Raw genomic sequence first — 27,817 nt, forward strand, 5'->3', positions numbered from 1 at the left:
TCTGTATTTTGTTTTGTAGAGAAATCTAATTTAGTGGGTTGTTCTATTTTGTGAGCAGGTGTTCCACCTGGGCTCTGTGAAGCCTTGGGAGTCTAGAGTGTAAGAGGGAGAGCAAATGGTATCTGCTTGTGTCTAAGGGTAAACAGGAGATTCTGTTTGTATGCATTGTTAACCTTATCATACTTAAGAAACCTTTTATCATTTATCACTGTTGTTTGAGAGAAGCTAGGCCAATTAACTGATTAGAGGGACAGGAATTTGTGGCTTGTAATTGAATGGTATATAAGATTATGTTGAACACAATAAGCAGAACTATTTGGAGAACTATTCTGATGCTACAAGAAACTGTGAGAGCTCTCTAACTCAACTGTGCGCCGACATATATATGTTTGTATATTTATTTTAGAAACATTTTTTGTTAATAAATGAGAAAAAAAAACCAAAACTCTAGTCTTTACAGTTGGTATAATTTTGTTTATAACTAAGAGTGTACTTCGCACACACTTTTTTTTTTTTCCAGACTTAATCAGAACCTTGACAGTAAGAATACTCTTTATTTAGAAGTCCTTATAGGTTTATCTTCTTACCTACCTTCAGTGTTTCCAAATTCTCATGAAATTATGTTGTTGTTTCTCAGAAGCTTAGATTTAGTAAAATACAAACAAATGAGCAATCAAAAACTCTCCCAGCATCAATAGAAGGATATTTTTGGAATTAGTTGGCTGTACTTTGAAAGTTGCTATAAAATTCATAAATTGCATACATATTATAAAGTAAAAACAGACGAGTAATTTCCTTTTAGTTTCTGATTTGTATTTTATTAGGCATATGTAACTATCTTCTCTCTTTTTCTCTCGCTCTCTTTTTTTATTATTATTTTTTTATTATTATTTTTTTATTTTTTTAAGTGTCAGAACAGATGGAAAAGAAACTGAAATCTAGCAAGCAAATTTAAATCTTACCTGGAAAGCTCGAGATGACTTTATTGTTGTGTTCATCTCTCATTTAAAGTGTCTACTAAAAATATTTTTAGAAAATAATCCCATTAGAGAACTGGCTTCTTAGGGTAAGGATAGCTTTCTGTTTAATTCCAAGGTAGAAAATGCCAGAAGGTCTCTCCCTGTTTGTGTAGTTAAAGACTCCATTGCTTTTTGTTGTTGTTATTTGCTTGTTTCTTTTGTTGTGGTTTTTGTTTATTTGTTTTGTTTTAATTGCTGCTTTCCTTTGGGCATTAAATTCAGAAGAGTAGTCAGAAATTACTCATGAAACAGACTTTACCTTACGGGTCAGATTCAGATCAGACTGATTTCTTCCTTTTATTTCTCTTTAAGTAGAAAATAGTTTGTTCCCCGATGTATGAATTTCAAATGAAACTGTGAAGACTTTATCGATATTAATACATCTATCAAGGATCATCTCACATTAGTTATAGCAGTCAGTGCAGAATAACAACTTAGGTCTTTTCCAACCTTGGTGATTCTATGATTCTATGATTTTATGATTCTATGATTCTATGATTCTATGATTATAACGGACCAAAGCATTTTACATTGAAGAATTTAGAAGCACTAGCACTAGTGACTGTTTTCCACTGATCCAGTTATGATAATTAGAGCTCCACTAAACGATGAGGCTGTGGACTTGAATCTCATACTGACAACTTATAAAAGTTGTGTGCCTACTAACACTGTACAGAGATCTTTATTCAAATAAGAACAGCATTATTCTTACATCTTGGCTTTCCTGATGAATCTCTGCTTCCTTTGTCCAACCTTCTTAGCTAGTTTCTTTCTAAATTTAAAAGTGCAATTCACAGTCTTAGAACAGTCTTTCCCCAAAATATGTGGTTCATCTGCAAGGCAGTAAATTCCTTTCCTAGCTAATGGATCACATTATTCTCCTATTTATTGAATTTACTGAAATCAACCACTACGACACGTGATAACAGACTCTCTCTTACCAGAAGTTATTTATCTTATATTACGTACATAGATATAACTACATTGCAGAACTATGTTCTTATATTCTTCCCAATTTTATGTTATTTATACCAGCATCATGTACTACAATGTCTTGAATCAGAATAGCTTTGGTGACGCGATTCTTCTTTCCTTTAGAAATGGTTAGGTTGCACATATGACATACAGAATGCATACTCATTTTCTTGCTAGAAATATAATTCATCCATTGTCTGTGAACCTTTTACATGAAACACGCATCAATGTCCTTCCTAGTCAAGAGTTATGAATTTGGATGAATGAGGGCTGCTCTGAAAGTAATGCTTCTTATTTTATTATATTAGCTCACAATGTCAGAGGCAGGTGTCAGTGGAATGGCAGAAGATGTTAAACCTTCCTGCCAATATTCTGTAACATTTTGTTGCTGTGCAATTCATGGCAGCAGAGGGGAGGCCTGACATAATGGAATCTGACATAGAAGTGCATATGAAACAAAGGAGTGGAATTGAATTCCTCCATGCAGAAAAAGGTTGCACCCATTGAGATACATTAACATGTGCTGAGTGTTTATGGAGACTAATCAGTGGATTCTAGCACAGTGAAGTGGTGGGTGCTGTCTTTCAGCAGTGTGTCAATGGTTTATGGGCTGATTTGGCCCCATTCCGTGACTAGCGGGGTGGAGGGACCCACGGATCTGTGCCCCAGAGAGAGATGAGGGAAAACAGATAGAGAGATGGGCCTGAAACAAAACAATGGGAACAATCTGAGGAGAAACAAACTAATTTATTAAGTAAGATATCAAATGCAAGGTAACACACTGTAATACAATATAATACAATATAATTAGACTTTGAGCCAATAAATCAAATTAAATGAGAGAAAGTGTCTGAAAGCCTAAAGCCTTACTCTAATGCAGAGGCAAGACATGCAGTCAAGACAAGCAGAAGGAGGGAGAGCCTCGTCTCATGACCTTGCCAGGGGCTTTATCTCCTCTCTGAACGCAAAGTCCCCTGGGGTATGTAGTTCTTCTGGGACAGGTATCCAGACCGGGAAAATTAAATCCTTAACTCCCAGTGTACTACATGATGTTATGATGTGGAATACCAATAGCCCAAAATCATAAAACCATGACACAGTGATAACAGTAAAATTAAAGACAAGGCACATTGCAGATGTCCATGCAGATTTTAACAATCATGGCACACAGGTTTTTGTTCATGACTGGCAAAAATGCATAGCTGATTTGTTTGACTGTGTTGAAAAATAGTGTTTTGTAGCTGAGAATTTGCTCTGTCAAATAGTGCTATTATGTGTTTTTGTTGTAGTTTTCAGGAAAATATTGGTATTACTTTCAGAGCGATTCACTTCCTTCCTTTTCCTTTCTCTTCAAAATGCAGTAGAAACAATTCCTGCTGCTACATCTGAAAAATTGATATTACCAGACATGTGAAATATATATGATGTGGAGGAAGTTACCTACAAGTATGGGTCACAAAAGCAAACAAGCAAACAAACAAACGAATAAATAAATAAATAAACAAACAAATAACTGTTTGCAATTTCTTCTCAAAAGCAAAAGAATAGTGGGATATAAGGCCATCTATGCCTAGTTAAAGGGTGAGAGTGTGTAACAGCAACAGAACAGAACAGCAACAGACTCTCCTGTAGTCTGAAGTGTTTATTGGTAACAGTGGTAAATACCGTGCATGTTGAGATAGATATTTCCAAGCAATAATTTAACAGATATACTTCCACATAGTCTACCTTTTTCTTCCCTGGACGATGTTTAACTAGTTTTTAATGCCATGAAAGATCAAACTGCAGGAGAGGTCTAGATAACAACATTTTTCTCCTTTTTGAGAATGCTGAAGAAAATTACAGTGATACTTCTACTAGTGATGATGCTTTAAAAAGAGGGCAAGTCTCCTTTAAAAAGGCATGATGGAAAGGGCTAACATCCCCCTGCAGCTTTGTTTAATTCTTGGAAGCCCTCTTTAAAATTGGAGAAAGCCACTGTGAAGAGGTTAATCTGTCTGTATGAATCTGGATTCTCTAACAGAATGGTGTTTAAGTTCATAGTGTGACTCAGAAGCAAGGAGCAAAGACACCTTCAATCTGAGTCAATTTATTCTCTTGAATAACTTCAGAAAGCTGTTTTAATCTTGCACCAGCAGCACAAAGGAGAAGCCGTGGTACATGGAACAACAATCTCTGTTAGTTACTGTAAGATTCTGCTAGTAGAGAGACTAAGAGGTCTCCTTACACTCCTTACACTGCCTAGTAATCAGGACCAGTTATACCTCTGTTAAGGCTTTATATTAGGGTCATTATTATGTTTTTTTACTTAATGTTCTCACTGTTCTAATTAGGTATGTGTTATGTATGTTCCTCTTAATGCCTCTAGACATGAAGCCTAGAATGTGGGTTCAGTATTTTGTGACTGTGTCTGAGTAACATTAAATATTCATCCACAAAGGGATGTAGATTTTCATTTGTTTGCTCTTACTGTTGTTTTATTCTTACTTTACTGTTGTTTTTATTCTTACTTTACTGTTGGAACTATTGGACAGATCTACTAAAATCTGAACAGAATGTTTAGAGGCATCTGCACAAATTTCTTCTCTACTTCTTTTTCTCCTTCCTTTTGCAGAGATTTTAACTCGTTTTCATTGCAAGGAATCACAAAAGCTCAGAGGTTTTGTAACTGCTTTGCATTTCTACTTGCATTCCTGCTCTCTTCCCTAGAGAGAGCTTTCCATGCATGTCTCTTGAAATAATGATTGTTTGCTTCTGAAATACGTGTAATAGTAAGGGGGTACTTTATGTTTGGACTTACGAGTATACTGATTAAAAGGAATCAGATAAAGTCTTTCTTTGTCCAAAGGGGAAAAGTTAGAAACTGGGAATGAATAAAGAATCAATCAGTGATCTACAGTTACAGGAACTGATGGAAATTAGTATCAGAAGAATCCAGAGGCTACCACAGAAGTGTAACAATGAATGCAGTCCTCAGGGACTGAGGTCAAGTAGCAAATGCAGGAATTTTCAGTGAAAGAAATTCTCAAGTTAAGAGAAACACAGAAAGCATATCACAGGTAAAGATAAGCTCTGTGTCCTGCTTTTGATACCATAGTAGATCCAAATCTGGACATCAGCTGTGTTTGCTGCAGTGCCTCTTTCCCAGCCTTGTTTGGTTGAGATATATAAATCTCAGGAGAAACTCAAGAGCATCAGTATATATCTGCCTTCTTCTATAGTTCCTTTTGCTAGGAAATCTAGAAATAGATTATCACAGAAAGCATTTCAGTTGCTCATTACGGAAATTCTGTGCCTAATGCATTCAATTTTGGGATAGCTTTTTTTCTGACCATTTTTAAGTGACTCAGAATTTTTTAAAAGGCAAGAGGGTATTTCCTGGGTTGGCAGAAAGTGTGCAGAAATGGTTCTGTTAAGAAGATCCTTCACTTTGACTATGTTGCATCCAGTTTGTTACTGGAAAAAGAGTGTAACTTGTGAAACTCATTCTAAACCATGCATGTACTTCTGCCTATCTGGAAAAAGAAAAGGAGAATAAAATATTCTAAAGTTCTTGCTTGACTGTTATTTCTGCTGTTTAAAAACTTGACTTTTCTCCCCGTCAGAGACATTTTGCTTTGAAGAAAGTTAATTGAATCAATCAACTAGAAATGTAAACCACAACAATTAGAAAGTTTCAAACCCTCAGATCTCCCTACCAAAATACTACGTAGTGCAAATGAGATCATAGTTGTCATTAATATCAGCTGACATAAAGTATGGGCCCTTAGATTCCCTAACAGGGCTTGTTGGACCTTCAAAAATAAAATAAGAGCCAAGAATTCCCAGGGGTGATTCATGCATTTCTTTCAGACAGCAATGTCAAGATGAGATGGGTACCCAATTTGCCAGTGCCTTTCTTTCTGAGGTGACTACAGAGGAAACCTACTAAATTTTAATAGATATGTTGTGATCACATCAAGTGCATTCTCTGAGACACAAAATACAGTATCATGACTTCTGTGCCTCACAAGGATGTTTTTCATCTGTCTGCAGGTGACTGTGAAGTAATCATACTAGGACAAATCTTAAATTGTATTTAAAAAGAACAGTTTCCTGTAATTTTCCTACCTATTGGAATCACTTATAAACGCCAAATATATACACTGTCAGTAGTCTACATTCATTACATTGTTTCAGAAGGTCTTCAAATCACTTGTTTTGGAAAATGTGTATAAGAAGAAGGAGCAATATAGTACAGCACAAAAAAAATTATACTGTCTGAATTAAGTTTATGTGAGAAAAGAATCAAACATGCAGTTTTTTGTTCAGGATGATGAATAACAATGAGCTTTCTAGTTCTAGCAGCTTTACTTAATTCTGATGCATACACTGTGGCTTCTGCTTATTATCACATGCGTTCAGTGTCCTGCAAAATATGTGTCAAAGCAAAATATGATATATATGGAGATACATAGGAAGTCCTCAGTTATTTTCAGTTCCTTCTCTTCTCAAAGTTCAGTGCACTTACCAGTAGCCCTGAACGCTCTACCGTGACATCACTAAGTGGCAGTACAAGTTAGGAAGGCACATCAACCCCCAAGACTCTACATGTTATCAGCCATATAGTGACAGCTAAAAGCCATGAGAACATGACTTGTGCACATTTCAATAGAGTTGGTCAGATCAGCTAAAAGACAGATATTAGGGCAGAAGTATCCCTTCCATCTCCCATTCCTCACAAGGAATGTATTCAGGGACTGCATAAATGAGGAGCATTCCTGCTTACCTACTCAGTTGATAGGCACCACTATGGGGACCAGCTACAGGCTCAACATAGCCCATATCCTGTAGTGGTAAACTCTGAAATTGTAGAAGCTCAGATAACATATAAAATGTAACAGAGACACTTACATATGGAGTTTCTAAGAAAGAAAAAGAAGTGTCCTTTTTTGTTCCATTCCTTCCTTAACTGTCTCTCCTTCCCTTTCTTTTTTCAGAATCACAGAACACAGTAAAACGTTATTGCAGAGGTTATCCCCCTTGTGGAGTCACACTTCTGTGTGCTGTGAACTGAAGGAGACAATGCTGCCTTTCTGACTCTGATTAAACTGAGAGAAGCTTGCAGCTCTGATTCTTTGGTCTTTGGTCCCACTTTCATGTTTGCGCTTGTCACATGTGATAAAGCTTTCAATTAATTTCAGTTTTTTGTGCTCTTCCTTTAAGAAGAAGTCAACAAGCACACTTTTCTCCTTTTTGATTTGTTCACTGATGTCCTTGGGAATGTCAGGAATCATCCAGTCGACCAAAACACTGAGGAACATCACCAAGTTCTGCAAACATAGAAACATACAATGAAAGAAGAAGGAATAATACAAAACACCTTCCCTAAAGCAAAACCAAACCTGAGCTATAGGTATGATGCACATATCAAGCACATTTTCTTGAAGTCACATAGTATTATATGGTTGATGACAGCCTTCTTTCAGAAAATCATTCACATTTGTAAGCAGTTCCATCATAGTGATAAGACTGATTTAAACATGTTTCCATCAGATCTAAAAAGGATTTGACTTGGATTCATCAAATAAATTGCCTAAGTAGTTAAAATAGTCTTATTCCTTACAGAGGTTCAAAGGTACTCAGCTCCCAACATCAAGTTTGTTGAGGCTGGTACAGAATCCATTACTGAAGAGCAGGATTACTGGAAGCATTTTCCTACACCATCATACCCATTTGGCTTTAAAAGTCTTGCAGGTCATGGTGGAAAATTACTGAAGTCAGAGTGAAGAAGCAGAAGATGGCAATATAAACCAGACAAGACTCTCAGGTACACTTAGGAATATTTGACAGATGAGAAGAAAAGACAGGCAGATTTCAATATCAGAGATGACACTGGTTAAACTTGTCAAGAGATCCCAGGTCAAGAAGGAGTACAGAAGGCTCTTGCCATTCAGAATATAAGCCATGAAAGCAAATCAGTGAACCAATGAACTTTCCATGCTGGGGCAGACTGTATTCTGTTGACTTGTAGAAAATAACAAAAGATCTCGGAGGATTTATTATTTCTGTTTATTTCTTGTTATGTGTAAAGAATAATGTTTCACAAGATAGAATTTAAGTGCTGACTCTGAGACAGCCCACTTACCCAAAATGTTCAAGATCCTGTGCAGGCTATGTAACTGCTCTCCATGAAGGAAAATAATTCCATGAGGAATTATGCCACACAGCTCCAAAGGGAGAATATTTGCTGCAGCCTAATGACACCTCAGAAAGACCAGTAAACTGAGTACAAGCAAAACAGTTTGAATATTTGCAAGCAGAAAAACTCTATTGAAGATGGGTTTCTTTGGTACTTGCCTTTCAATCTCTAATCAATATTCCTGTGAAGAAAATCGCATAGCTTAACAGACTTACCTGAAATAGAATAACAAAAGCCAAGCGAGCAGATAAGACCGCCCAGTACTGTTTAGAAAACTCATAGTGATTTGGGGACCAAGGTGGTTCTCTGTAATCCTTAAACCTGTCAATGAAAACAATTCCTTTGTCACAAAATTCCAGCAATATTGTCCTATACCAACTGCTTTGATTAACACAATTTTCCAATCACAAAATCTAACAAATGAAATCTTCCAGATGTTCCTACTTTAAACTGTATTATATAACACAACTCTAGAATTATAGCTGGGCTATTGCCACTGAATGTAACCAAGAGCAGAATATTATTCTAGTGTTGGACATTTTTAGATTTTTCTGAGTTCAAAATGTGTCATTTATTTTGTAAATTGATCTCAGTATACAGGGAATAAAGTATTGAAACTCAAGCAGAAAACAATCCAAGGCATTCTCAGAAGAAAGGAGACAAGCTTGCATTCATCACACCTGAGTTCAATTTGGGAGTAAATTATCTAACGTAATATCTGACTCACATTCTTGTGGTTCTTGCCTCTGCATAAATGACAAGGCAAGCCACAAGAAAGGCACTTCCTAAAATATCTGACTAGCCTTAGATAAGATAAAACAGAGCCTTGGTGGCTTAGTGCAAAGACGATTAGTATCACCATGAATCATTTGGAAATAAACAACAGACTAACAGATGCTCCTAAATTGGAAAACTTTGCAAGTAGCAGGGAATATAGAAAGCAGTAAGAAATACAGACAGAAAACATACTGAGCATAATCTGGGAACACATAAAATAATTAAAAATAAAACAGCTACAGGATCTTTGAAAGCATAAACATTGAAAGTAAATGCAATAAAAATAACCTTCAGCTTGTAGTGGTCAGCTGGTTGGTACAAGTTTGAAATATAGCAAAGTATGGCAACAGGTAAGTATTACTTGTGAATACATATATACAGAAGGCATGATGGTATTGTGAGGTATTATCCCTTCTCTGAACAGCTCAGGTAAACCCACACCTAGAATTTTGCATTCAGCCATTCAGCTGTGAGGATTTCAGAGGAGAAAGAAAGAAAAAAATATGAACAAAAGAGATAAAAGGAACAAACTGAAAGGAATTCAGCAAAAAAAATGGAGGGGCTAAGGAGACTGATTCACCAGAAAAGATTAAAGAAGGGCACGTGTATTGCTCCACTTTGGGAAGTAACAACCACAGTTGAAAATGATAACTATGCAGAAATTGTGCCCTTAGGACTGACAGAGACAACTAATGCTTTTCAAAGCAAAGGTACCTAGGTCACAGCCAGTGATGCAGAAAGGGAGGAGGAAGAGGAGGAGAAAAATTTAAAAGAGGTTTGTTTCTGATATATGTAAGCATTACCTGGGTTGGGTTACAATGCAGTTCTACTCCATGCGTGCACAATATCCCAGCATACACAGTATCCCAGCTTTCATTCCTATCTTATATTGGGTTTGTATTTGGCCTTATGCTATGCCTGCATTGTCAGATTTCCCCTCTTGCAATCTTTTGTACATGTAATCCCATTTGCTTCTCAAACCAGTGTAACAGGGCTGCAGTGAGGGCCAGAATAGTTCCATTTAATTTAATATGCTTGAATAACAAAGCCGAGGAAAGCTACCAAGTTTGTTGTGGAATTAGTCTAGCACTATAAGCCAATTCCAGTCTTGGAACTGAGCAAAGGTTCACCTGGAATGGTCACCAGCTGTGGTGGACTTTCAATTTAATGTATTTGAAGATTAACAAACCATAACAGCATTGCAGGACATTAGATCCTGTGAAAATGCCACCTGGCCAAGTGGGAAATTCTGCTGCTTATAATGTTGAATCAACAGACAGCAGAACACTAGCAAATGATTAATGGTGAAAGGTGTATTGTCAGAGTTACAGACAAGATATGCGGGCCTTGGCTACCCATTTCCCTTTTAAATTATTTCGTAGCATGAGAAACTTTGAAGTTCAATAATCTAGGTTTTTTGTACTACATGGGGGGGGGGAGGGGGAGGGAGGATGGACAGAATTCTTTGTATGTATTTTCTCTCATCTCTTCAATTCTTTGCTTTTAAAATGCGTCATTCAAAATGTGTGCTATAAAGAATAAACAGTTGATGCTCCGAAGACTATTGAATTTAAAGACCAAACAACTCTTAATTCCATTTTAATTCCACTTAAAAAAAAAAAAAAAAAAGTAATCAATACGGTTTAAGAATAGAGAATAGAATAAAGAAAACTGTACACTGAAAGTAGGGAAATGTTGGGGAAGTTAAGTGAAAACAGACAGAAGAATCAGGCATCACTTAGGTAAAACTCATCTGCAGCTAGAGGTAAAAGAAATGCAGAGAAAGAAAGAAATATTTACCAAGTAGTTTATTTGTCAAAAAAGAAAGAAATAATCAGAATTGTGGATTGTGGGTAGGTAGTTGGAACTGCAAATGAATCTAAATAAGCTGAGCTGTTTAGTCTCCTTTTTAATCTGGTGTTTAACAAGAAATTGAAGACAGCGTTACTGAAACAATAGGAAGTAGTGTTTCATCAGTGCACAGGTATATAAGAATTGTTCAGGGAAAAAATTAGAATGCAGTACTGATCACCAGGTGTAGGTTAGACGAATCCCAGGGCAGTAAGGAAATTAAGTATTTCAAAGACATTTTATAAATTTGCTCAATATGGAAGCAGAGTTATGTTAAGGGAAAAGTCCTGGTAATTACCCCCTATCTTTTGCATTTTTTCTTTTCAGTGTAACCAGAATATTTTCATGTACTCCATTATCATACCTAATTATGAAGATTAAAAGGACTAGAGTTATGTTACATAACTTTGCAAGCTTTGCTTTAAATTTGCCTTCAGCTACACAGAGACCATTTTGCTCTGGAAAAAAAAATACAATAATGTTGTGTGTCAGATTGGCACTACTGTAATTTTTTTTTTGGAAGCAGTGTCAAAGAGTTCACAGCATTGTATTAAATGCTGCTCAAAATCTTCAATGAATCTATTCTGTATTTTTGATGGGAGAGTTGGTTTTGGTTTGCTATTGTTATTTTTAAGATACTTTAATTTCTGGCAATGCCCGTAAACAGCAAATTCAGGCTTATTTTAACCACGTTTATCTCTAGAGAACACAGAAACCTAAGAGAGGTCAACTTGTTCCCAACATACTTGCCAGAAGCAGAAAAACAGATTTTTTTTCCTGCTTAAGGGACAGGGCTTGTTGCCTGTCTCCTGGGACACAAGCAAGATACCTCATGTTTTATCACAATCGTAGTTCCACACAAAGTTGTGACTTTGGTAAGATGCAAATGAGGTGGCTGATAATGAAACAATGAATGGATATCTTTTCATAACTGTTTCCTGATAAGGGCACAGAAATACTTTCATAGTTGTTTCTCATTCAGAGTAGCACGTGGGCATGTTTGCAATCTATTTATTAAATCTATTTATTAAATGGTAGCACAGACCTGATATTCCCAGGCAGGGACTACTTTTATACCTAATATGTGTTATTCCCTTCCCGTATTTCACCTCCTCCATTATACCCACAGTAATCTGAGAAGTGAATTTCCAGATACACTGGTAGAGTCATATTCCAGAAGCAGAGTCCGGTAACTGAGACCAGGTAAACAGTTGCAAAGTTAATACAGCAAAGTCACAACAAAGTGAGAGGTTCATATGGATAGAGGAATTTGCCAAAGAAAAACACACACTAATTCTGTAATACAAATTAAAACGTGGTAAGAACAGAGAGCAATAAAGAGCTACACAGTCTTACTAGTGGGTGGGACAAGTATAGAGATGATGCAGACTCTCGTGCTTAACATAATGCTAAGCAATAATTCATAGCAAATACTAACACAGGAAATAGCAGAGCTCACGGGAACAGAATAATGAGCAAAGAAAGAGGAGAGCCCTGAAGCTTAAGACATTTTACCTTGTCTACCACAAGTAGTTTTATATTTTCTCTTTTTGTCTGCTCTCAGCTCTCATGTGACCACATAAGAGGCAGCACAGATTCCTTCCCAGAAGTTCCTGACTGGGAATGAATTTCCTGCTCTATTATCTTTTCTTAACTGCCTAAAAGCTAGTAATCGTAACCATATGCACTCATCTAGCCTTTATCTGTAGTCAAAGTAAGCAGGTATGTACATTCCACAGGCAATCTTAAGAAAGGTGCCCAAGATAGAGGGCATTTATTCTCTGCATTTACAATGCCTCCAGTGACCACGGAGGGAATGGAAAAGAATATTTTCCATGGATTACAGGCAGGTGAGACAAATACCACTGCTTAATATTAATGTGATCCTAAGCATGATTATATTTTGCCTGTGCAGGAGTGGAAGATAAGCATGTGCAGACTACACCAACTTCTAGACTTCTTTCTCAAAAATGATTACATTCAAATATTTAAGATTTTATGTAAGATGGGTATTGAACAGATGGGTAGGTCTCATTAAAGAACTTCCTTCCACCCCTCCTCAAGCAATTTCAGCAAAACACATTATTTCCTAAGAAAATCAAACAATCATAGAATGGCTTGGGTTGGAAGGGATATCAAGGATCATCCAGTTCCAACTCCCCTACCATTTGTAGGTTTGTAAGACACTACACCAGGCTGCCCAGGATCCCGTCCAACCTGACCTTGAATGCCTTCAGAGATGAGGTGTCCACAACTTCTCCACACAACCTGCTCCCATACCTCACCACACTGAGTAAAAAATTTCTTTGTAACATCTAATCTAAATTTTTCTAATCTAAGGTTTTTTCTTCACTAGGCTAAACAAGCCCAGCTCCCTCAACCTTGCTTCATAGGAGAGGTGCTCCAGCCCTCTGAACATCTTTATGGCTTCCCTCTGGACCCAATCCAACAGCTGCACATCCTTCCTTTACTGGGGCCCCCAGGCCTGGACCCAGAACTCAGATGAGGTCTCACAAGGACAAAGCAGAGGGGACAATTACCTCCCTCTCCTTGTGAGCCACTCCTTTTTCAGTGTAGCCCAGGATAATGTTGGCCTTCTCGGCTGCAAGAGCACACTGTTGGCCCATGTCCTGCTCTTCATCCACCAGGACCCCAAATCCCTCACTGCAGGGCTGTTCTCAATCAGAAAAATAAGCATGGTAAAAATTGATTTAGTAGCAATTGGGAATGTAGTCTTAATTCAGAAATATGCAGTCATATAGAAGCAAGGGAATGTTTTTGGCTACTTCAGTAATCTAACTAGAATATGATCCCTTAAATAATCAATGAAAAGAGGTAGACTGCTCTAGAAGGCAATTTACAGAACTTAAGTTAAAAGCCTAATTACAAAGTAAGTTTCTCTCTTCACCTTCAGATGGTTGCTTGTCTTTACTTTTAGAAGAGTAAACTCAACAAATAAGTAAGACCAATTGTATTATTTATTTTTTTATTGAATTGAAATGTATAACTTTTTTTTTTCTCTCAAGAACTGTAAGATGAAGAAAAAGCTTTGGCAAGAGAGGTGTGCATTCTAACTAGCTTTAGTTACAAGCATTTCATGTCACACTGAGAGTGTCTCTTAAAGATTTGTAGAAGAGATAGTCATAACTTAACTGCAATCCTATTAGAAAAATCTGGCTGCCTTAGAGATCTGCATCTACTCTCTAAATACAATTTATTTTAAAAGTTACAAATGCAGAAATACATGTATCACTGGAAGTAATAATGGGAGAAATCTATCCGTATATTGAAAACAGATTTGTCAGTGAGAATGAAGTCAAGTGAATGACAGGAAAATTCTGAAGTTTTATTAAGAAAACACTCAATACTATCTTCAATAACTAGCAGTATTTTCTGCCAGTATCTCAGGATTCAATGAAAATATATTCCAAGAAAAGGTGCAACTGATGTGAATTTCACCTGTAGTATTTGTCTAATCATTCTGCTCTTCTTTGTAGTTAGTTTTGCAACCCTGCTATGCCACTGATTTGAGAGAATATGCTGACAGATTCTCAGAATTCCCTTGTTTTACACTTCAGCAAAAATTTGATCAGTGAGTAAAACAACGAAAGCAGGAGACCCAAAATCTGAGTTGGAGAAAGGAGGTTGGGAAACATAGAGGTGAAATTAGTTTTGGGACTAGAAGAGTTACAGATGGTTTCTGTCAGAAACATGAGATTCAAAAACCATGGCATATATCAGGAATAAGAGAGAGGATGTATGAGAACATATCTCTGTGTCAAAACAAAGGAGACAAATTTAAGATGTCTGTGTAGTAAAAACTATATAAATTAAAGCTCTCTTCAAAGGGAAATGAAGGAGGAAATTTTGCAATGATCTCTTGTGACTGCAGAAGCTAAATACAGTGTGACTCCAAGTGAATCAGAAAGGAAAGTGAGCCAGGCTATTGACTACAACACTGACTATGGGGCTCAATTTTGAGCAGCCTTCAGCTGCATCAGCTTGAAGCGGTTCCCTGAATTCAGAGATATTTTTGTGGAAAAGCAAGGTTACACTGACAGTGTTGGAACTGTTACAGTGATTTCTTTTATAAACTGTAACTGTTCCATAACTATCTCCACAGTACAGTTTTCTGCTCTTCCTGAGGAGTAGTGGACTAGATATTTTCAACATATTTATTAGTAGTTGGCCCTTGTTTCCCTAGCCTGAAAAGATGAAATTTAAGCATAAGATCTGTACGCAGGAAACAGTGCAGGTTTTAAAGACAGACAGAGCATATTGAAAACTCAAATCTCATAAAGTAAACACTGAGCTTAACAAAAAGGAAAGTCTGGTTCTAATTAGTGAGAATCTAGTTTAAAAGCTGAATTTTGTCCTTAATGAAAATTGTTTCTTGCACACATATGGAAGGGATTTTTTATTTGATTAAGTCTGCAAAATTGTATATTTCTCCTCTTAATGTGTGGGAAAACTCATTCTAAGCACCTTCTAACATTGGGAGAATAGTCTAAAAGCAGAATTCTTAAAACCAGCTTTTTAAGACACAAATATTATCAGTTCCCACTTGGGGAAACTTTGTCAAAAGAAATAGAAAACTGTCATCAGAAATACTTTACCTGCAGAATAAAATATCCTGTGCAAATGGGGAGTTTTCTGGTTGTGTTCCAGCCTTGAGATGACTGACATTGAAGTATGAGAGCGTGTGATTGATGAAGCCATGCATGCTTCCATTTTGACTATATGCATATTGATACATAAGGCGTGGAATGAAATCAGATGTGACAGCAATTACAAAAGCCTGACACACACACACACACACACAAATAGATGGAGGGAAAAAAAAAAAAAAAAGAGACAACATGGTGAATCTGTGTCTAATGTGTCTCAGCTTAAATTAATTTAGGTGATAGTTTTCATGTTCAAATAAGTTTGGAAGAGTGATGAAGTGCAAGTTAAATGGGCAGACCTTGTACTGGGGTTCAATCACTGGGTGATCATATAAACACAGTAATTTGATTTGTGCCTCCAGGAGAAGGCAATAGTTAGGGAGATGGCATATATCTCAGATCGTAGAGTAGCAAAAACAACTAATCCTTTTACATTTCTCTAACTTTTTTTCTCTTTCAAGCCATTAGAAGCTCTTTAGCTTTAAAGTGTAAGACATAATAGCTGGTTGGTATATTCTGAAGCATAATTTGGTATTGATACACAGTGTCATCTTTGTTAAACCATTTGAGTGTAAATCATCCTCTACTCTCCATTCTGGAGCAGGACTTAAACATTCAGCACCATTGGATCTCATGTTGGAATGAAACTAGTGAGTAAATCAGACAAATGAGTATCTAGATCACATCAACAAGAATTATCAGATTTGTTCAGAACTACATGTTGCTAAATAGTTCTGCATCAACATTGTACATCTGTAGAAAAGAAGCAGATCTGGGCATTCAATTTTTTTTTCATATTGGGCATAGACCTACTTACATTTCTGTCAGCAAGACAGAAACTGATATTTAACTTAACTGATATTTAACTACCTGATATTTAAATTAAATTTAATAATTTAAAATGTTTATAATTTTTTTTTTTTTTTTTTCTTTTTTTTTTTTTTTCTTTTTTGAGACAGTAAATAGTCAGGGATCATAAACTTGCAAAGTTATTCAGATGAAACCAAGAAGCTGCTTTGCTCATCCAGCACAGATCAGTTCTGGAAAGCCTGAAACCTATGCCTGACAGCAACTTTCATGGGTATGTGCAAGGCTGCACAAATATCCTGCCTTAAATCTTGTAAGCTACTAACGCCTTAAGTGAACAATCTTTGACTTGTATCAAACAACTCTGCTTCTCTGGAGGCATTATAGTTGCCTAAGTTGTAATGATAGCTTACAAATTGATACAGAATGCTGCTGTGCTGGAAGTTATTTTTAAATAAATTAAATAACTTATATAGCACCTCTGCACACATTCTCCTTTAGTAATGACAATTAGCTACATTTCTAAAGTGCTTTGAAATCTATGGATCAAAAAGTCATAGCATTGAAACTAAACTCCTCCGCATGAGTTTTTTTTAATCATAAAGCATACATAATTCTTATGTACAAATCTGTACACCAAACAAATAGGTATTCTACATATATAATCAGTCTCGTTCTATTAAATAATATCCTTTCTCACATTTTATAGCTTTGAAAATGTGTGAGCCAACTGAAAAATATAAAAAAGCTACTCTTCCAGAAAAACTCATTCTGCGGGAAAAATTATACTTATTCCTCCATATTTGTAAAAATCAGAACAAAAAAATAACACTTGTTCTTCTATCTGGGGGCTAGAATGTACTTCTAGATTTTATTTTTACAACCTTTTTATTCATATCAACAACTACCATAGCAGAATGACAGAAAAATTATGGCAGTGAATGAGTTGATAAATCTTTATCAACTCTCTGGAGTGTTGTTTGTTTAGATTCCATTCATATGAATTATCTTTATATGAATTACTCTTCCTGTCCTATCTAACATAAGTATATAGAAAATGAGGTAAGTAAATGGACATCTCCTTCATAACTCAGATTCTGTTTTACACTTCCACAAGAAAGGACTGGATAACTTAGATTTTATTATATTTTATAGCATTTAAGAATCAGTTTTACATCATGTCAGACAAATAAGTTAAGCTCCTAAAGTCACATACTTACATTAATAATAACCGAAAGCTTTCCGATACCACTCAAAATGTTATACCAAATTCCTGTAAGTGAAAAACAGAAGTTATTAAGGGGTTTAGTAATATCTTTTTTTTTTTTCCCCTCCATTGAATACTTTGTATTCTCATCATTTTAATGTTTTTCCATTACTTACCTATATCTTTTGCTCTTACTGTGTCTGGCCTCCTTAGTTCTGTAACAAACTTTTTTGCATCAAGCCTAACTTCTATGATATTGTTCAGAAGAGCAAAGAGTGGTGCCAGAGGAAAGGAGGCAACGAAGAGTGTGACAAAGCCAAACTGGATAACTGGAAGAGAAACATACATTGTTCTCAGATATACTTTGCAAAGAACAGGTAAACAAAGCTGACAGTAAAATGTTGGTGAGCTCTGTGGGTGATAAAAACTGCAACACTCCACTTTGCAGCTGGAACACAGCAGTATATATTGGAAAGCAAGGCTATGAGAGAGATGAAGGTTTGTCACTATGTTTTATGAATGGTTCCTAACAGTCCTCTGATATTGCATCAACACAAGCCAACATAGGTAATAAATTTAATAAGGAACAAGGACTTTGTGGTGTATTCTGCCTTCCTATATAATCAGTTAAATGCGATGCTACTACTCATCTCCAGTTTTAACCTGTAAGAAAATGATACTTGAGGGAATATCACTGAGGAAGGAATGATACATGAAAGGAAGAAATCTAAAGTAACTTTATTTCATCACAACTTCCTTTGGAAAATTTAGTGGCAATATGGCAAGAGAAGTGTATGGGAATGCTGAATATGGCCTGTACCTCAGATTGATCACCTGAGGTGAGCAACGAGTCAACCCTGGGAGCACAGGTGAAAGCAATTCACCTATGCTGCCAGAAGGAATGGAGCCTTGCTCCACCTCTCCTAGATCCCATTTAAGAACTGACAACCACTGGAGAAGGAACTCTTTTGGAGATTGCTACACTTGCAATTTTTTCAGCAAGCCCAAGACAAGGGTAAGCTTTCCATCCATTCATCTTAAGCATGGTAACCTGTTTAGCCTAATTTTCTTGTATATTTCTTAATTGAAACAGCTGTATATTCACTGACTATACAGTTGGTGAGCCAGCAGGCCAAATATACTAAAAATTACTTCATGTCCTTTCTTTGGAATTTCTATAAATGGTCGGAGGAGAACCTTACCCCACTAGATAAAGTGATTCTGGGTCTGATCCTAGGATTTGTAGGATCTCCCTATTATGAACTAGCAGTTATCACTGAAAAATAGGGTCCCCTACGCTTTATGGGAAATATCTCCCCATATTGCGTGGCAGACTACTTTCAGGAACTTAGGAAAGACATGCTAATAACAGAAGAATGACTATTAGCTGTCTCTGCAGTGACATGACCACTATTAAATGTTTTAATTCATGCTGAAATGATACTTTAGCAAATGAAAACCAACTTTTGAGAGACCGTTTCAAGAAGTTAGAGCAAGAACTTAGCGTATTAACAGGGAAAAAAACAATTCTGCTTCTTTCAATAGGTCAAGTTTGTAACGTGTCAATTAACAATGACCAGACTCCTGAATCAACAGACTTTGATCAAGATGAAAACTCTAAATTAGATCTAAAATCTCCGATTTCAGCAGATGCACTAGAGGTTCATCCTGTTAGAACTCAGAACACAAAGAAAATACAGGGTATACTGGTAGGGGTGCTGCCTGATCAGTGGCCCTTTGCCCAGACTCACTTGCATATAACAGCCCAGCCATACACAGCAGCAGAATTGATGGATTTAGTACAGCAAATTCGGCAGAAACCTAGAGACAGCGTGCCAGCTTGAGACTGTGGGATTCTGTGGCAGAAAGTGTTATGGTGAATGGCCCAGAAATATCCAAGTTGGCCACCATGACTGTCCATCCAGCTCTCAAGCAGAAGTTATATGCAGGTAATCAGTGTCTTAATGAAAACTATTCTATAATAGAATGGTTAATGGTGGCCTGCTGTATGGTATGGCTGAATAAATCTGGTATACCTCTACATATAGGCATGTGGTCCTCCATGGAGGACATTCATAATTATATCCATGAACTAGGTGTATGGGAAGCAATTTGTGAAGACACATTTGATGGCCCTGACATGGTCAAATTCTCAGTGGGGATGAGAGACTTAATTCTACAGCAAGCCCCCCTCCTATCTCTGTGGTACTTTAGTCTCTATATTAAATCCCCTGGTGGCTTCAGAAGGGGTAGTCCAGCAGGCTGCCCAGTTAGTGGCTGACCTAGGAGAAATAGAACGCCTTTGGACTAGGTACAAAATTTGGACATTAGAAGAAGCCAAGGTCCTGTCAGTGATTAAACCAAGACGCCAGCTACTCGAGCTCCCCAGGTGGGACACATAAGGGTTTCCTGAAAACAAATGTTTAATGATTTAATTTGGGTTGGGGTCCGATTTGCTAAGATTGACCCCCAGTCCAACCATGTCCTTCTCCAGCTTTGGAGACTACTAAAGGGCAATCAAAAATTTCAGAATCTACCTTAAGAAACCAAGGGTTTATAACCAAATTATAGAGAGAATACCAACAACAACACGGAACCTAGAAGATTTCATTATTCCTAATTAAAAAAAAAAAAAAAGTCATTTCCGGCCACAATGCCTGAGCCACCAGTAGCATAGTTCATGGTGTGACGAGGGATGTTAGTCCCCCTAGGGTCTCCAGATGGGACTGGAGGCCCTATGTAGAATGAAAAATTTGTTGGTCCTGAAAAAATATTCAGAGAGATATGGCATTATTGGACACTGGAGCAGGAACATCAACTATCTACAGAGATCCAACTAAATTTAATGGAGACAGTGTGATGAATGGTGGTTTTGGAGGACAGACTGTTCCTGTCACACAAACATGGTTAAAATTGGGGGTTGGGTGCCTCCCACCTCAGGAGTACAAGGTGTCTATTGCCCCAGCCCAGGAATACATCCTGGGCATAGATATTCTATGGGGTCTGGCTCTCCAAACAACTGTGGCAGAGCTCAGACTTTGACAGAGATGTATCAGTATCCAGGCGGTGCAGGCAATATTAAGAGGCCACGTGAAACATGGGCCTATTTGCCTGCTGAAACCACACCGGATTACTAATGTAAGGCAGTATAGACTCCTGGGTGGGCAAGATGAAATATCGAGAATGGTGCAGAAATTAGAAAAAGTGGGCATTATAAGACCTGCACACAGCCCATGTAATTCCCCCACATGGCCAATGTGAAAGTTGGATGGCACATGGAGAATAACAGTGGATTACAGAGAATTAAATAAGGTCACGCCACCTGTTCATGCGGCCGTACCCAATATTGCCTCGCTATTGGACACGTTGAGTAGGAAGATAAAAACCTACCGTTGTGTCCTAGATTTAGCAAATGCAGTCTTCAGTATCCCAATGGCTGAAGAATCGCATGATTGGTTTGTGTTTATGTGAGGAGGCAGGCAGTGGACCTTTCAGGTCCTGCCACAGGGGTACATGCGTTCACCAACATATTGTCATAATCTAGCGGCATGTGACTTGGCTAATTGGAGAAAACCTAACGATGTCAACTTATGTCATTATATTGACGATCTCCTGTTGACATCCAACACACTGGAGGCGGTAGGACAGGCAACAGGTTCATTAACTGTCTATTTGCAACAGAGGGGATGGGCTATAAATCCCCAAAAGGTCCAAGGTCTGGGCCTGTCTGTAAACATCCTGTGGATGGTTTGGTCAGAAAAGACCAAAGTGCTACCCAGTGCTGTCATAGATAAGTTTCAGGTGTTCCCAGTCCCTACAACACCAAAGCAACTGCAAGAGTTTTGAGGCATATTGGGTTATTGGCATTCCTTTATACCTCAGTTTGCGCAGCTGCTAAGGCCTCTGTACAGACTCAAAAAAAAAAAAAAAAATTAAAAAAGGGTCAGCTATGGGACTGGGGGAAAACAGAACAGGACACTTTCCAACAGGCGAAACTGGCAGTTAACCAAACCCAGGCATTGGGTGTATTTGTTCCTACCCTCCCAGCCGAGTTGGACGTTCACGTCACTCAGGATGGCTTTGGCTGGAGCCTGTGGCAATGCCAGAGGTCTGTTCGGACCCCCATTGGTTTCTGGTCTGCAATGGAGCAGAAGAAAGATACAGTATGACTGAAAAACAGCTATTGGCTGCCTACTCTGCATTACAGGCAGTAGAGCTGATAACTCAAATGGCTGAAGTTTTACTTAAGACCACTCTGCCGATTCAGGGGTGGGTGAAAGATCTGACCCACCTTCCTAAGACAGGGGTGGCCCAAGCAAAAACAGTGGTGTGATAGGTCGCCTACCTCTGCCGGAGTAGTCTGACTTCATCATCATTAAAAGAACTTCAGAAGATCCTATTCCCAGAGGTATATCACAGTGATGCACCATAAGAAACATTGGTTGCTCCACCAGAGAGGAGCCCTGTTCAGGAGGGAAAATATCCTGTCCCTGATGATAGGAGCCCTCCACCGAGACAATTTAATTTGACTAGGGGGATGGTTAGAGCAGCCAATTGGCAGAACTGTCAGCCATGTGGATGGTATCCTGAATATCTGTACAGATAGTTGGGCTATGTACTGGGAGCTCACTCTTTGGATTGGACATAGGGCCACCCAGGAATGGACTGTCCATGCCCAACCAACCTGGGGCAAAGACATGTGGTTAGACCTATGGAATACAGTCAAACACAGGACTATAAGTGTCTACTATATTTTTGGTCATCGGCTCCTACAGTCACTGGGAAATGATGAAGCTGACACGCTGTCCTGAGTTTGATGATTGAGAATTCACCATCTGAGAACACTGCCCGTTGGTTACATCAGGAGCTATGGCATGTGGGACAAAAGATAATAAGGGCAGCTGCTAAAGCATAGGGACAGCTCATACAGCTACCTGACATTGTCTAGGCATGCTGGGATTGCGACGCTTGCTCTAAGAGGAGACCAAGATCATTGCCTGAAACAACAGCCCATCTTGCTAGAGGACACAACCCTCTTCTGTGATGGGAAGAGGACTACATTGGGCCCCTTCCTCAGTCTGAGGGAGTGAGATACGCCCTGACCTGCATCAGTATTGCAAGTAGGCTACTGCAGGCCTATCCAGTACCGAAAGCAAACCAGGCATATACCATCAAGGCACTCACTAAACTGATGTCTGACTACAGGACACCTCAAGTCATCCAGAGTAACCAAGGGACTCATTTTCCTGGTGCAACAATACAGAGCTGGGCAGAAGAAAATAACATCGAATGTCGATTCCACCTGCCACATCATCCAACGGGGGCAGGCCTCATTGAATGCTATAATGGTATTCTTGAGGCTGCCCTGAAGACAGACTCCCAGTCCCTGCAGGGGTGGACAAAAGACTGTATGAAACCTTGCAGGACCTGAATGAAAGACCCTGAGATGGCAGACCCAGTGCCCTGAGAATGTTGCAGACAACATGGGCTACCCACTTGGGATCCAAATTATGGGCACTGATCATCAAGTAAGACCCCAGATTGGTAATGAAAATAATCTTCTGCTCCCTGACCCTGAGAATTTAGATCCAGGTACCCATAGAATAAAACGGCCTTGGAAGGTGCAGGTAGGACCCAAGTGGTTTGGCCTACTTGCACCTTGGGGGAGATTATTAGAGGTGGGAGGCTCAGTAGTCCCTCCAGTAATATGTACACAGCCTACTTACATTATGGTCAACACTCCAATCTTCATTGCTAAAGGGACCCCCATCATGTCCCAGTGGCAGATCAGGACACCCCCTTTGGTGACTGATATAGTTATGCAGCCGCAGACATCTGGCCAGAAGGTGTGGTACAGGCAGCGAGGACATGCCCCAGTACAAGCCAGGATAGTATTGACCCAGTATAGAAATACAACCTGTATCTTGTCTTGGATGAGACCGAGATCTTCCCGTCCTGGTACCTCTGAAACATCTGTATTATTCCCCGTGAGTCTTTGAGACTTCAGGATCATTGGAAGGAGCCAAATGCCATCAAAGTGTTCCAATGTTATTGTCAGATCACGTGCAATACCCAGTGATGGTCTAAGTGGAACTGGTGGAGCATAGGACGGATGTGCACCTCACAACCACCTGCCTCCAGTAACATCGCTGAGTACTGGCCCATAAAAGAATATGGACCATGTACCCAACGGGTGATGTTCTTAGATGGTGAATATTCAATCCATTGAACTCAGGCCAGCGTGTCAGCGTCATCATTTCCCAGTGGCTGTAGGAGCTGATGACCAGAAATATGGTGGATATGTATAATCCTGTGTTTGACTGTATTCCATAGGTCTAACCACATGTCTTTGCCCCAGATTGGTTGGGCATGGATAGTTCATTCCTGGGTGGCCCACTGTGTAATCCATATAGTGAGCCCCTAGTACACAGCCCAACTATCTGTACAGATATTCAGGATACCATCATTAGGTTCCTTGGTTATAACCATCCATACAGCTTGCAGTTCTGCCCATTGGCTGCTCTAACTATCCCCCTCATCAAACCAGATTGTCTCAGTGGAAGGATGGCATGCTATTGCTCTCCTGCCTGGCTCGCCAAGCGCATAATCAATGAATATTGAGATGTTGTAATTATGAAATAAACAAGAGAGTTAGGCAAAGCAGATTATAATAACACAAAGAGAATAAGAGGACACTTACCCATACCCTGGGCTTGCTTATGAAACTCCAGCAAGCAGATCTCTAGCAGAGATTCTTCCCTACTGGTAGTCAGCTCTTAAATGGGTCTAGGAGAGGTGGAGCCAGGCTCCACCCCTTCTAGCAGCACAGATGAATTGCCTTCCCATGGCGGATTCATTGCTCCTGTGTTCCTGTGGCTGACTCATTGCTCGTCTCAGGTGATTAATTAGAGGTTCAAGCCATGATTCAGCAGTTCTCATACATTGTCCAATCAGGATGAAGAGACAGACAAAGTGTTCTTCTAGCAGTTGACATAACTCAGGTGATTTGTTGCCCTTGCTCTTCTGGGGCACTTCATCTTAACTGATAATCCAGAAAATGGTAGTGAACAGAGCTAAACACAGTCACCAGTCACAGTGATGTTCCTCAGGGGTCGTGTCTGGAGCTGGCCCTATACAATATCACTATTGACAATCTGGAAGAGAGGATTGAGTGCACCATCACTTGTTTGCAGATTACATCCAATTAGGAAAAAGTTTTGATCTGCCTGAGGGTAGGAAGGTCTTACAGAGGGGCTTGTATAGGCTGGATCAATAGGCTGAGGCCAATTGTATGAGATTTAACAAAAGCAAGTGCCAAGTCTTGCATTTTGGTCACAACAATCCCATGCAATGCTACAGGCTTAGGGAAAAGCAGCAGGAAGACTGCGCGTTAACTGACAGCCAGCTGAACATGAGCCAGCAGCATGCCCAAGTTTTCGAGAATGCCAATGGCATCCTGACTTGTATCAGAAATAGTGTAGTCAGCAGGGAGGTGACTACTTCTTTTCTCAGCTCCTTTTCTCAGCACTGCTGAGGCCACACTTCAAGTAGTGTTTGGTTTTGTGTCTCGTGGCACAAGAAAAATACTGGGGCCCTGAAGAAGGACAGTGAAGCCGGTGAAGGATCTGGAACACAAGTCTTATGAGGAGGAGGTGAGGGAAATGGGATTGTTTAGTCTGAAGAGTAAACTCAGCAGAGACACAGCTCTCTACACCTACCTGAAAGGAGTTTGTAAGGTGGGGTCAGCCTCTTTTCCCTGTTAGTAAGCAATACAATCAGCACTATGGGCTTTAAGTTACACCAAAGTAGAGTCATTTTAGATAATAGGAAAAATTTATTCTCAGAAAGAGTGGTGAGGTATTGGAATGGGCTGTCTGTGGAGGTGGTAGGGTCACCATTCCCTAAGATTTTCAAGAAAAGTGTAGATCTGGCACTGAGTGACATGGTTTAGTGGGCACAGCTGTGATCAATTCATCGTTGGACTAAGTGATCTTAGTTGTCTTTTCCAACCTTAATGATTCTGCAATTCTATGCACTAACACAGAGTCTTTTCAAAGCATATGACCGTTCTACCCTTGAAATCATACTTTCCTGAATATTTTGTATTCATAATCAGGAAAATTAAGTATCAAAGAAATAAAAACATGTTAGAGTAATGTCTCCCAAAAAACTGTGAAATGCTTACAAAAATACGCAGTGCTAAAGTATGCCTTATTTGGTTTTATGTGAATTTAGCTGGAATAGAACTGGAAGGATTCAATTAAAAACAACTACAAAAAAGCCATTTGCAATGTTTCAAATATAAGCCACACACATTTGCTTTGATGAAGCTTGCAGCCCTTTTTATTCACTGCCTGGGAAAACTCAGTTTTTTATCTTTTTTTTTTTTTTCAAGTTCATAAAAGAATATTCAAGATGTGCATAGGTCTTCTGTATAACTGCTTAAAAATTTCTATTGAAAAGTCACTGAAAATTCTGCCAGCAGTATCTGTGTGGCCCTCTTAAAATCTCTTCAGTATTCCAACCACCTAATAGTAGCAATCTGGAATTCTGCAGGCACCTGCTCAGTTACAACAGAACCATTTACACCATTTCTATCACACTTATAAAGATTTCCACCAATGACTGCTGATGTCAAGACATCCTACTTTTGGCCAGAGTACCTGAATACGTGAGTACATGGAATATCCATATTACATTTATCTTTATACCTATTGCAAGGTCTCCATGCAAGCTCTTCTAGTAGTCACATATAATCCTATGACCACTCATTGGAGCCTTGCTTGACTTGGGTGATTATTCTCATATGCTTTGGTTATAAAGGTTATAAAGACCAGTGTAAGAAGATGAACTTCTGTACATCCAGATTTTTTTCATGGATTTCCTCCCTGTAGGCCAGATTGAAGGACTACAAAGATGAATATGACCCCATTTCATGTCAAAACCTAGTGAGCAAATTGAGAGTTGTATATAGGGAAACTTGAGGACAAGGGAACTAAAACCTCAAAACAGAGCACTAGATGTGTGGTCAAATGACATGGGCTTTATTTCTGATCAGAGAAAAAATCCAGACTGCTAGTGTCAAGGACAAGACACCTTCACTGTCAATCTTATTCAGGAAATAAGTAAAGGCCTTAGAGCCAACATATATGGAACAGCATTCCCAACATCTGATGCCATGTATACAGTGTTTCATTTAGGCTTAGGCTGGTTGGACCCTGAGACAAACAGCATTAAGAGAAGTCCCCAGATCAGAGCAATTCTCAGAAGACCACTTTTCGTGGAAACTAATCACCTGTACACAGGACCTAAATGGAGCTGAATCCCAACAAAGAAAGACACAGCAAACACTGTCCCTCTAAAGTGGCTTCCAAGATAAGATTAAGAATGCAGATTGTTGGTTATTTTTTTTTTTTTTTTTTGTGTAAAAATCAGTCCCAGTAAAAAAACTCTCAAAGTGAATATCACTCAGGTTTAAATTTTTTTTAAAAATTTTTTTCCTTTGGTAAATTTTTCTTTTTTTTTTTTTTTTTTTTTTTTTTTTTTTGTATCAGAACTTAACCTGAGTGAAGGTAATTGCTTATAATTGTTTTCCCTTTTCCTCATTTCTTTATCAGTGATATGTCATAGAACTATGTGTTACGTTAAGTAAAGAATGGAGTATGTTTCTTAAGTTTCTAAGAAGAAATTTTTCAACCAAGCCTGGCTGAGAAATTAAGAAATATGTGTCATTTACTACTCTTTAGTAAACATATATATGGCAAGTCTACACACAACAGACTGAGCTGGTATTTTCAAATCCATACTCATTACAGAGATCATAGAAATATGTAAGTTCCTCTTCAATTTTTTTTTTTTTTCCCTTTTACTGCTTCACATGTTGCCTGTTTGATGGCTTTTCCTGCTGTAGGGAAAGTTCTTCCAAACCTTCCTTATGGTAGTCATTTGCTATAGACACTGGATCTGATCATTTGGTTCTTAGAATTCAAAAAAGAGTTTTGCCCAACTGCTTTTTAACAGCAGTCAGATGATGAAACTCTTTATTATATCTCTGAGAAAAATATGCTTTCATTTAATTGCCTTACAAACCCTGGGCTCTTAGAGACTGGAGAAGAGTAAGTAAGAATCTGAAAATCATTGCTAATGTCAGTTTCTTCTCAAGAGAAAAGTCAATACAGTGTAAACTTCACACATTCATAAGCATCATTCAGATGGTTTTGGACAGGTCTTTCCGAAGTTATTTCATTAGCAATGCTTATTGCTTCTCTAAATATCAACTTCTTGCCAGCTCCTAATATTGTAGGCTGCTTTTGTGAACTTACTGCCAGCTGAA

General features: G+C 38.5%; 1 protein-coding gene across 1 annotated transcript in view; it reads right to left on the reverse strand.

The window, feature by feature from the left end:
- Window positions 1–3,277: 3,277 nt before the first annotated feature.
- ANO2 (anoctamin 2) overlaps window positions 3,278–27,817 on the reverse strand; it is a 170,494-nt gene continuing 145,954 nt past the window's right edge. The window contains exons 21-25 of the mRNA XM_042835091.1: window positions 17,661–17,813; window positions 17,498–17,550; window positions 15,420–15,601; window positions 8,391–8,496; window positions 3,278–7,306 (exon numbers count right to left, since the gene is read on the reverse strand). Coding sequence (XP_042691025.1) covers window positions 7,025–7,306; window positions 8,391–8,496; window positions 15,420–15,601; window positions 17,498–17,550; window positions 17,661–17,813 — 776 coding nt within the window. The 3' untranslated portion in view covers window positions 3,278–7,024. The remainder of the gene's footprint in view (window positions 7,307–8,390; window positions 8,497–15,419; window positions 15,602–17,497; window positions 17,551–17,660; window positions 17,814–27,817) is intronic.

Source organism: Centrocercus urophasianus, unplaced genomic scaffold (assembly GCF_019232065.1).
Source record: "Centrocercus urophasianus isolate 14NV4802_14NV808 unplaced genomic scaffold, USGS_Curo_1.0 seq_5, whole genome shotgun sequence".
NCBI lineage: Eukaryota > Metazoa > Chordata > Aves > Galliformes > Phasianidae > Centrocercus > Centrocercus urophasianus.